We start from the raw sequence: 12,908 nt of genomic DNA on the forward strand, positions 1-12,908 counted from the left end.
ATTAGGTACACATGTAGTTTAAATTAAGGTTCGATACGTGATCCTCGGTAATTACATGACGAGGTCCCACACGCCCTCGATGGGCTGAGATATCTATGTCTGACGGAGAGAGATACCATCCGTCATCTACAGACACATTCTCTTCATTATCGAAATATATTATAGTATTGTAGTGTTGTAGTGTTGTAGTATTGTAGTATTGTAGTGTTGTAGTGTTGTAGTATTGTAGTGTTGTAGTGTTGTAGTATTGTAGTATTGTAGTATTATAGTATTATAGTATTGTAGTATTGTAGTATTGTAGTGTTGTAGTATTGTAGTATTTGTTGTATTGTAGTGTTGTAGTATTGTAGTGTTGTAGTGTTGTAGTGTTGTAGTATTGTAGTGTTGTAGTATTGTAGTATTGTAGTGTTGTAGTATTGTAGTATTGTAGTGTTGTAGTATTGTAGTGTTGTAGTGTTGTAGTGTTGTAGTATTGTAGTGTTGTAGTGTTATAGCATTGTAGTGTTGTAGTGTTATAGCATTGTAGTATTGTAGTATTGTAGTGTTGTAGTGTTGTAGTGTTCTAGTGTTATAGCATTGTAGTATTGTAGTGTTGTAGTGTTGTAGTATTGTAGTATTGTAGTATTATAGTATTATAGTATTGTAGTATTGTAGTATTGTAGTGTTGTAGTATTGTAGTATTTGTTGTATTGTAGTGTTGTAGTATTGTAGTGTTGTAGTGTTGTAGTGTTGTAGTATTGTAGTGTTGTAGTATTGTAGTATTGTAGTGTTGTAGTATTGTAGTATTGTAGTGTTGTAGTATTGTAGTGTTGTAGTGTTGTAGTGTTGTAGTATTGTAGTGTTGTAGTGTTATAGCATTGTAGTGTTGTAGTGTTATAGCATTGTAGTATTGTAGTATTGTAGTGTTGTAGTGTTGTAGTGTTGTAGTGTTCTAGTGTTATAGTATTGTAGTATTATAGTATTGTAGTGTTGTAGTATTGTAGTGTTGTAGTGTTATAGCATTGTAGTATTGTAGTGTTGTAGTATTGTAGTGTTGTAGTGTTGTAGTATTGTAGTATTATAGTATTGTAGTATTGTAGTATTGTAGTATTACAGTATTGTAGTATTTGTTGTCAGTTGTATATGATCAGAAGTGTTGTAGTATTATAGTATTGTAGTATTGTAGTATTATAGTATTGTAGTATTGTAGTATTGTAGTATACCGCGAATTTGAGGCAATGTGGTCTAGTGATAGGACGCATGGCTACGTGACCGAAGGGTCGTTAGTTCGAGTCCCGTCTCGGGCTTCGTGTGGTATCATTGAACGATACTGTCGACTCAGCTGTTAATGAGTATGTGGTAGGGTAGTACAGGAAATGTCGTGTGTAATCCGTTAGGGCCGAAATGGCAGTTCCGCCTCTATGCTCCCTAGGGAGTGGTGAAATGGCAGTTCCGCATCTATGCTCCCTAGGGAGTGGTGAAATGGCAGTTCCGCCTCTATGCTCCCTAGGGAGTTGAGAAAGAGTTGCTAAAGGTCTAATAACCATGGATAATAATTTGTGAGCCGCTTTGAGACGTCTTACATTGCTGTAATATAGCGGTATATATACAACTTATTGTCTACCACTTGCACGTAATTTTCTCACGAGGAACGCATCCTTTAAGAATTAAAAAGTTTTGTCAGAAAAAAAAGTGAAAATTGGAACCATCGAAGTAAACAACCTTTATAGCATTTAATAATATTCTATAGAAACATATAGACCCACGGCAGTCTGTATACGACAAGCTACTTATAGACCATCAAATCTCGTCAATCAGTCAATCCTGGGGCATTAACGTGATTTATTGGAAATATCTCATTAGCAACACACATATATCTAATGTCGAGAACCAAACAGATATGTAGTTATGTTACATAAATATGTAGTTATATTACACATATATGTAGTTATGTTACACATATATGTAGTTATGTTACATAGATATGTAGTTATGTTACATAGATATGTATTTATGTTACATAAATATGTAGTTATGGTACACATATATGTAGTTATGTTACACAAATATGTAGTTATGTTACACAGATATGTAGTTATGTTACATAAATATGTAGTTATGTTACATACATATGTAGTTATGTTACACATATATGTAGTTATGTTACATAGATATGTAGTTATGTTACACAGATATGTAGTTATGTTACACAAATATGTAGTTATGTTACACATATATGTAGTTATGTTACACAGATATGTAGTTATGTTACATAAATATGTAGTTATGTTACATAGATATGTAGTTATGTTACATAAATATGTAGTTATGTAACACAGACATGTAGTTATGTTACACAGATATGTAGTTATGTTACACATATATGTAGTTATGTTACACAGACATGTAGTTATGTTACACATATATGTAGTTATGTTACACAAATATGTAGTTATGTTACACAGACATGTAGTTATATTACACATATATGTAGTTATGTTACACAGATATGTGGTTATGTTACACAGACATGTAGTTATGTTACACAGATATGTAGTTATGTTACACAGACATGTAGTTATGTTACACAGATATGTAGTTATGTTACACAGATATGTAGTTATGTTACACATATATGTAGTTATGTTACACATATATGTAGTTATGTTACATAGATATGTAGTTATGTTACATAAATATGTAGTTATGTTACACAGACATGTAGTTATGTTACACAGATATGTAGTTATGTTACATAAATATGTAGTTATGTTACACAGACATGTAGTTATGTTACACAGACATGTAGTTATGTTACACAGATATGTAGTTATGTTACATAGATATGTAGTTATGTTACACATATATGTAGTTATGTTACATAAATATGTAGTTATGTTACACATATATGTAGTTATGTTACATAAATATGTAGTTATGTTACACATATATGTAGTGATGTTACATACACATGTAGTTATGTTACATACATATGTAGTTATATTACACATATATGTAGTTATGTTACACATATATGTAGTTATGTTACACAGATATGTAGTTATGTTACACAGATATGTAGTTATGTTACACATATATGTAGTTATGTTACATAAATATGTAGTTATGTTACATACATATGTAGTTATGTTACATACATATGTAGTTATGTTACACATATATGTAGTTATGTTACATACACATGTAGTTATGTTACACATATATGTAGTTATGTTACATAAATATGTAGTTATGTTACATACATATGTAGTTATGTTACACAAATATGTAGTTATGTGACACAGATATGTAGTTATGTTACATAAATATGTAGTTATGTTACACAGATATGTAGTTATGTTACACAGACATGTAGTTATGTTACACATATATGTAGTTATGTTACACATTTATGTAGTTATGTTACATAAATATGTAGTTATGTTACATACATATGTAGTTATGTTACAGAGATATGTAGTTATGTTACACAGACATGTAGTTATGTTACACATATATGTAGTTATGTTACACATTTATGTAGTTATGTTACATAAATATGTAGTTATGTTACATACATATGTAGTTATGTTACAGAGATATGTAGTTATGTTACACAGACATGTAGTTATGTTACATACATATGTAGTTATGTTACACAGATATGTAGTGATGTTACACATATATGTAGTTATATTACACATATATGTAGTTATGTTACACAGATATGTAGTTATGTTACACATATATGTAGTTATATTACACAGATATGTAGTTATGTTACACAAATATGTTGTTATGTAACACAGTGGCTGTTTTGTGCCATTTCGGCCTTTCGTCTTTTCTCCCCGAAAAGATAAAAATTAACGAACCTTAATTTTTGTCTTTTCGAATTTTCGCCCCGAAAAGACGAAAATTAACAAACTTGTATGGTTTGTTAATTTTCGTCTTTTCGGGGCGAAAAGTCGAAAAGACGAAAATAATGAACCCGAAAAGACGAGAATTAAAGTCGCTAATTTGCGTGCATTTATTTCGTCTTTTCGCGTATGTTGTTTCGTCTTTTCATCTTTTCGGGGCAAAAAGACGAAACATCATACGCGAAAAGACGAAATTTAAGTTTTGTTAATTTTCGGGGCGAAAAGACGAAAGGCCGAAATGGCATGCTGTATTAAACTTTTTATCCCTGTTAACATGATATTACTCCGTCATCTCTGTCCGACGTTCCCTGTTAGGTACAAGTATGGGTTAGACTTAAACGTACCAACGCTTTCATCCTCAATTTGGTCACGTGCATTAATCAGAATATAGCAGAGTTGCAAAGATGTTTGAACGAAAGTGGTTATTGTATATATATTTTGACTGTGATTTACTCTCCTTGTTTGAATAATTTGTAGTAACGTTTTATAGCTCATTTAAATGAGTTGTTTGGAATAGATACGTACCGTATAGGTCCCTATACCGGTATCTATTTAAAACAACTCATTGTGACCGGATGTTAAGCCAATTATATGAAAACTACATGTTGCCCATTGATGAATCTGTCAAAACTGTTAAACTGTTACGCGTATAAACAATATGGTTACGGCCCGTAAACAATCTGTGCCACACCATCTGAGCATGTCAACTGTCCGATTTATTTCTATTAAGACATCAGTGTGTTGGCAGTACAGTAAAACGGAAGCGTGTAAATAAATATATGGACATTTCCTCTATTGACCCTTATATCCATTATCTCGTCACCTGACACGTTAGCCGTCAATTGACCATGAAATGGACAACATTTGTCTGCAGACTGACAGCTGATCATAGTCGGTAAAGCACCACGCCCCCTTCTGGACATCACCGTCCACTGACATTGGCAGACAAGCAAAAAACATCGGTAATCACTGAGCCGTTGGCGACCCGGAATGGCTTTTCCAAGGAGCCTGGAGGTCCGACCGGCGGAAATTCCTTAAGTAGTATGATCATAGTGTGCGGCCCTGTTGCGTAGCAGGGCGTCTTACGGAACAATCTACACAGAAGCCACGTCCCACAGGGACAAACAAAGGGCGGTGGACACTTTCCTTTGGAATCCCAAGGCGAATACATACATCAATGTGGACGGTTCAGTCAACCTGCCCAAATCCGCCTACTGGATACGTGTATTTCCTATCACAATACCCCGACACAATGTCTTAGACGGTTTCTGACCTCATCATAGTTTCTCGCGAAAACATTACCAATCAGTCAATCACACAATTAAGGTTAGCATTGTTTAGAATTGCATTTTTCAGAATCTTAAGAGTCTTTATCAAACCTTCATTTATGACCGTTTACAGTTTCATGGTGATTTGTAACTTTAATTACACGGTAGGATCTGGGGTGAATTATGATTTGGGACGAGTTATGGTGTTGGGCGAGTTATGGTTCGGGAGGAGTGGGACGAGTTATGGTATGGGGCGAGTTATGGTGTGAGACGAGTTATGGTGTGTTTGTGTGTTGGGGGAGGGGGTATGCGGTGTGAAGTTAGCGACACCATGATTCCGACACAAACGATAAGCCCCGTATCACACTACAGATTACATACACACTGACCAGGTGTTTTGGTAAAGATTAATAAACATTAAACTATAATCCTACGGCATTAGAAACGCTGTATAATACAAGCCTGTTATCGCCACTAGTAATTCGTTACTACTCGCTCCAGTTGATACCGACATACTTGATTTCCTTAATCCATTATAAACACTAAAACTGATCATTTGGCTGGTTATATGGCAGTCCTCGAAAAACAATACGTTTGTATTTCATTTTTGTCATTGTATCCTTTTTGAGATTTTGCAGGTTTTGGAATTACTGTTCAAAAACAACCTCGCAGTTGACCATGATCTGTGCCACTACTACTACTTCCGGTTATTACCAATTAGTGTATTTAGGTGTTATTCACTGTTATAACAACTGTGTTTATACTGATGCTCTATGTGTAAAAGTAATTTAAGTCAATAGCTCACAGCGCGTGCCCTACCTGTGTGAGAAGGCACGGTGTCACCTCCGTCGTGACATAACGACATATTCAGTTGACTAAATCAATAAACTCCGCGATTAGAAATATTTGTGGTTTTGTTTAGAAAGGAAATGAAGAAGAATTGAAATCGACCGCCTCAAGGGCATTCACATATCATATGTACACTGTTATGGTCAATGTACCGCCCCACAGCCCAATCTGATGACAAGCCTTCTGACACCGGCTACTCTCGGGTACTAACAGTTACAAACATGTATTTATAAAGTTTTCCTATATCTGGTAATACAAGAATGTTCATTGAATGTTATTTTCTTGATAAAATCTTAAGACGTTATGGAATTTGGTCAATAAATCCGGTCCATCAAACGAAAACTTATTCCCGGGCCGGAACTGTTGGTCCGTAAAATACCCGTAAACTATTGTTGACCAAATTTACTAATGTGTTTTTGAATCACAGTTAATATAAAAGTAAAGATGGTTGTGATAACATCCATTAAATGTATATACATGTGGATTCCAGTGGGAGAATGATGGTGGTATACAGGTGTCCGACACTTTCTCATGCAATCAGCACAGGTAATACAGGTACCAATGACCTTAGCGACCTCGCAACCTTCACCCGGATAATTTCCGTACAGGTATCAGCCATTGTCAACACGACAACATCAATACAATAAGGTTTTCTTGGTCCTTCTACATCTGAGCGTTTTGTATAGACATTGTGCAATATTTTGGTGAAGTATGAATAACGTATGGATAGAAATGCAATGCTCTCTTGGAGATTGGTATAGTGATGAATTCTCTGACCAGTATATGTAACGATACATATTTGGAAGAAACGACTGTTTTCGATTTAATTGTGCTGTGACCAAACAAATCAAGACATGATAAGATACTCTGGCTTTACCATCGTAACATGTACTACAGAGCGGGACAACAGTAATCACACGTTTACCTGACATGTACACAATACCATATGTTTTAGGTCCAAATTGGGAATCGGGACACGGTAAGCGTTGAGTCACGTCGTTGGGGCAACGGTCGAGGTTTTTTGTAATCTTTGGGCTAAAAAGTATCAACATCAAACAAACTTCTGTACAGAAACACATTGCTTCATCGAACATTGTGAATTTTTACACGTTCTTGTTTCGGAACATAGTTACGGCGCCCCAATCGTGTTACGTGAACGATCTGGTTTGTATGGACGGCAATGTATACCCTGCACGCGACCTCGCGTAAATACACAGGAATTACCAGTCGACACATACTCCCCCCGAATTTCCTTTCATACTTTAGGGTGTAACGTTTGTGCAGCCTAGTTTGAATCCTACAGACCCTTTTCATACAATATTTCAATCAGTCTTACAAATACACTTACATAAGTCCTACATAATGTTGCCGACATATTTTCACCAATATGCTTTTTCACAAGTATGTCGGTCGGGTATGGTTTTCAATTGCGCGACTCAAATCTCCTACAATGATATCAATCCTTTTGATGCCCTATTTTCTTTAAGAAATCTGTTACCTAATGCCCGTTGAGTTTTATTAGATCAATACTATGAAACTGCAACAAGTAACCTCCCGAAAAACCTGCGATGTCATCTCGAAGTAAAGTCGCTAATATTCCGCCCGTCTTGCAGTCAGTATCTTCCGTCAAATTACATTAATATATGTGACGATTTTATATTAATGGGGGTATCAACCGTTTATTTGAAACAATATCCTACAGAGACTGGTGTTATAGAATACAGTCTTACTCAAACCACTGTTCATATGAAGGAAAATTTCAGAGGAACATCTTTAATTGCTGGACATGTTAGACGAGTCTACGGTTTTCTCTCCACACCTGTGTACAGATAACACTCAATTAGTACCTAACCTACAGTACGGAAATGTTAGATCTACTATTAATTTCTTGTTCGGATATAATTTTGTCAAAAAAAGGGAGAAAAAACCCCTAGAAGTTATGTACCTGATTGTTACTGGTATACCACTGGCTTATAAACACGTGATTGTTCGTTTGCCGTTCCTTTGTCGGTAAAGTCTAGACCGATTAAAAACCAAACTGACTATTTAAGTTGTAATTATTTTCTGTATTGTACTATAAACCTATTTATCGATTTGATATACATACAGATTGATATGTCTTTTCATACTATGGACGTTAAATGTAGCATAATCATGGCCGACAGATATTATTTTTGACGTCATAGAAATTTCTGGACCGTCATCGGGTGTGATAAAACTCCCAACAGGAAGTTCTGATAATCCCATGGAGAAGGGAAATCTCGTTTCGCTAATTAACATTTTTATTCTAGAGCCGTCCAGAGGTGTAGATGTTTGGTCAGTCCCGACAATGTGGTCAGGGTTTCCCCACAAACTTCCTACTCCATTGTAAATCTACAATCTTCAATATATTAGCTCTTAATTTTACAACTTAATATTTATCAACAAAATAGAACTGATCCGTTGAACGTGGTTTTAATCAGCGACCCGGGCCCAGTGCACCCTTCCGCCGCGTGGGGCCGGTTCATGTACAAACAGAAAATACATCGGGCTTGATAAAGGGCCAACAACGTCACCTAATTAGGGACACGGAGAACGGCCAAGGTGACCGAGCAAATATATCTAACAGTATCTTTGTTGGTTCGCTAGACACGGAGCAGGATATGTTTCTGATCAGATGTTTTATACTTAACTAAGGCGTTTCAAATGCAATCAATTTATTGAATATTATTTAAATCAATAATAGACGTAGGCTCAATGAGATTAATTATATTCTTGATATTAATTCAGGTGCTGTTAGATATCTTAAAATACCGTATATGGCGCTTATCTAAAGAAGTAAGTGGGAAGCTTGGATGGAGTTCAAGGCATACTTGACAATTTAATGAAAATTTCAATTTTGATTTTTGAGAAGTTTGACGGTATAGTGTGTATCCATACCACCACTCGGTACAGCTTTTTAGTATATACACAATGGCCGCGGTGCTTTGAAGGTGAATCTGATTATCTCCTATACTGTCGGGAGAACAGTCAGGTAATTTATATGTATGTATTAACTAAAATGTCATACCTGTGAATTTTTTACCTGTAAAAGTAAAATGAAGTCTGCACTTGAACGAGCTATTGACATTCTCAGATACAAACCTCGGCTGTAGAAAGCTACAGGTACGTTGCTTTTAATCAAGGTTTTGTGAAACAGCACAATTACTCAGGGTACCAACACAGAAATTTACACCTGTTCAAAGTTTACAGTCTTTTTTCTAACCCTGATAATTTTCTCTATCAACTCAAGTGCACTACTTTAATATCGGAGTGACTTACATCCTAGTCAGTGGGGCCCACATACAGACTCCACACACTACGTAACGTGAAATACGGAGTTAAATCAGCCATGCATTGTTAACATGTGCAGTAATCAATACGATTTATTTAACTAATGCCGTCCAGTGCCAGAGTTCCGGATTTTTTGTGAGTTTCTGTCAATGGTAGTACGAGTAATATACTTGATCGAGATATAAAACTACATTGATCCTTCCAGTTTTGTAAGTAATCGGCCAAAATAAGAACTAGTAAAAAGTGACACCCGGGGTTATTACGAGTATCGAATGATATTCAGTAATTACGTAACCAATTTGATCACTAATAGGAGCACGTATTTACCCATTGTTAAAAAGAACATTATCTAATGCGACTGTCCGGGTTTTATTTGGAGTAATATCAACTGGTCGGGTGTGGGGTAATGCTGGCGCGGGGACGAGTGTGGGGTCAGCGAGCTACATACCCGGGTCAATATTAGTTTTGTGGAAGATTACTGTTATAAATAACATAGGATTCGATTTCAAATAACTCGATATCCCTGGTTTGGCGTCAGGTCAGGTCGAGATTACACTCATATGTTGCCATCGGGACCTGTATTATACCGAGATTTTGTCACAGTGGCATATATCTTTTTAACGGTGAGGTTACACCAAATATTTGTCACAAGAATATGTATCTTTAGGACCAAATTACAACGACATTTTTTCACAGGAATATGGATTTTTAGGTTCAAATTACACCTACAATTTGTCACAAAAATATGGTTTTTTATGACCAAATTTTGCCCACATTTTGTCACAAGAATATCTATCTTAAGGACCAAATTATACCGACATTTCGTCACAGGAATATGTATCTTAAGGACCAAATTATACCGACATTTCGTCACAGGAATATGTATCTTTAGGACCAAATTACACCGACATTTCGTCACAGGAATATGTAACTTTAGGACCAAATTATACCGACATTTCGTCACAGGAATATGTATCTTAAGGACCAAATTATACCGACATTTTGTCGCAGGAATATGTATCTTCAGGACCAAATTATACCGACATTTTGTCGCAGGAATATGTATCTTCAGGACCAAATTATACCGACATTTCGTCACAGGAATATGTATCTTAAGGACCAAATTATACCGACATTTTGTCGCAGGAATATGTAACTTTAGGACCAAATTATACCGACATTTTGTCGCAGGAATATGTATCTTCAGGACCAAATTATACCGACATTTCGTCACAGGAATATGTATCTTAAGGACCAAATTATACCGACATTTTGTCGCAGGAATATGTAACTTTAGGACCAAATTATACCGACATTTCGTCACAGGAATATGTATCTTCAGGACCAAATTAAACCGACATTTTGTCACAGAAATATTTAGGACCAAGTTACTCGGACATTTAGTCACAGGAATATGTATTTTTAGGTTCGAATTACACCTACAATTTGTCACAAGAATATGGAGATTTAGGACCAAATTTTGCCCAAATTTTGTCACAAAAATATGCATCTTTAGGACCAAATTACACAGACATTTTTAGGTTCGAATTACAACGACATTTTGTCACGGGAATGTGTATTTTTAGGATCGAATTTTGCTATTGTATCTTTAGGATCTTTAGGACCAAATTACAACGACATTTTGTCACAGGAATATGTATTTTTATGGTCAAATTTACACCCATATTTTGTCACAGGAATACGTATTTTTGGGCTATGATTACACTGGGGGATCGTCACTGATATGATACAATATATATATATCAAAACTTTATCTAAAATTTCCCGATTTACAGGTCAAAGTTTATTGTTTGGATTATAATTTGTTATGTAAACTTATCATTGACATATTACAGTCCCCTCTATATATGTATAGGAATTGTACTGAGCGTGAATATCGTTTTATTCGTATTTGTAAGAATTAAGTGGTAATTTTTTCGTGGGCGAGTGAATTAAGTGGTAAACAATTGATATTTGTCCAGTACTTCCCTGTAACCCTATCAACAGGTCTGACTAATTTCCTATTTTTCTTTCCGCACATGCTGTATATCACACTTACATAACATGTGCACGGCATGAATGTTACTATAACATCAATTAGTATTCATGTTAATTAAACGTACCTGTGTATATTTCACCTGGCTTGTATTTGCCTTCTTCAGGTAAATCCTTAACTAGTATTTGGAATCCTCCCGAGCCCTCAGCATTAGGGGCATTCGTATGTATGGGTAGCCTTTCACACACGTCCAGGTTCGACCGTGCATGTGTAGGTGTATAACATCCAATTAAAGCACATGTAATTAGTAAACTATTAATGAAGGAGACAATACCCTTCATAGTGGTAACAATCATTTCCACACAATAAAAACACTACCCGAAATTGTATGAATTTCACATCGAGATAAAGATGTATGTTCCTCCCGTAGTTTAAAACACACAAAACTTCACATGATCACAGTGACCAGGTACACACGGTATATCGTAGGTATTTCCCACACAGCTAAGATGAAACACACTATGAATAACAGTTAGAAAACATGTGTATAGTAATTTCAAGCCTAACTCTACGCTGTTACCATATGCCGTTTCATTGGTTGCTTGCTTGACATAAACTCCGCCTACATTGATATCGCGTGCTTTTTTACCAAACAATACATTGATAGTATGCATACGATATATACACAGTTGTGTACTCTGGAGTGATAGGCGGGTGTTGTTTGGGATTTAAACATGGACAGTTTAATACGTAATTCATCTGTCCAGTTGTAACTAAGTAGTGATTCCAGCCTCCAAGGACCGGCAGGCGATACCTGATGATATAAGTAACACTACATATGATTTACCTGTGAAACATACCTTTTACTTCAGGTTCGCTTTACGATGATTATTTATACGGAACAGACTATATCACAGTTAAATAAGACTTCTCCAATTATCAAGACCAATAACAGTTAATAACTAAATCAGAGTTCTCCAATTATCACACGTTATAACAGTTAAATCAGAGTTCTCCAATTATCACACATAATAACAGTTAAATAGGACTTCTCCAATTATCACACGTTACAACAGTTAAATAGGACTTCTCCAAATATCACACGTTATAACAGTTAAATAGGACTTCTCCAATTATCACACGTTATAACAGTTAAATAGGACTTCTCCAATTATTACACATTATAACAGTTAAATAGGACTTCTCCAAATATCACACGTTATAACAGTTAAATGGGACTTCTCCAAATATCACACGTTATAACAGTTAAATAGGACTTCTCCAATTATCACACGTTATAACAGTTAAATAGGACTTCTCCAATTATCACACGTTATAACAGTTAAATAGGACTTCTCCAAATATCACACGTTATAACAGTTAAATAAGAGTTCTCCAATTATCACACGTTATAACAGTTAAATAGGACTTCTCCAATTATCACACATTATAACAGTTAAATCAGAGTTCTCCAATTATCACACGTTATTACAGTTAAATAGGACTTCTCCAATTATCACACGTTATAACAGTTAAATCAGAGTTCTCCAATTATCACACGTTATAACAGTTAAATAGGACTTCTCC

General features: G+C 35.4%; 1 protein-coding gene across 5 annotated transcripts in view; it reads right to left on the reverse strand.

Annotated features, from left to right (window-relative positions):
- The window catches only part of LOC117328098 (spondin-1-like), a 118,310-nt gene extending 106,469 nt beyond the window's left edge, over positions 1 to 11,841 (reverse strand). For all 5 annotated transcript variants that reach the window (XR_004532849.1, XM_033885458.1, XM_033885457.1 and 2 more), the window contains exon 1: positions 11,449 to 11,841. Coding sequence is in view for 4 of the 5 variants with exons in the window: in XM_033885458.1 (XP_033741349.1) it covers positions 11,449 to 11,677 (229 nt within the window). In the remaining variant the exon portion in view is untranslated. The remainder of the gene's footprint in view (positions 1 to 11,448) is intronic.
- Positions 11,842 to 12,908: the final 1,067 nt, after the last annotated feature.

The sequence above is a fragment of the Pecten maximus genome, chromosome 5 (genome assembly GCF_902652985.1).
Source record: "Pecten maximus chromosome 5, xPecMax1.1, whole genome shotgun sequence".
NCBI classification, from domain to species: domain Eukaryota; kingdom Metazoa; phylum Mollusca; class Bivalvia; order Pectinida; family Pectinidae; genus Pecten; species Pecten maximus.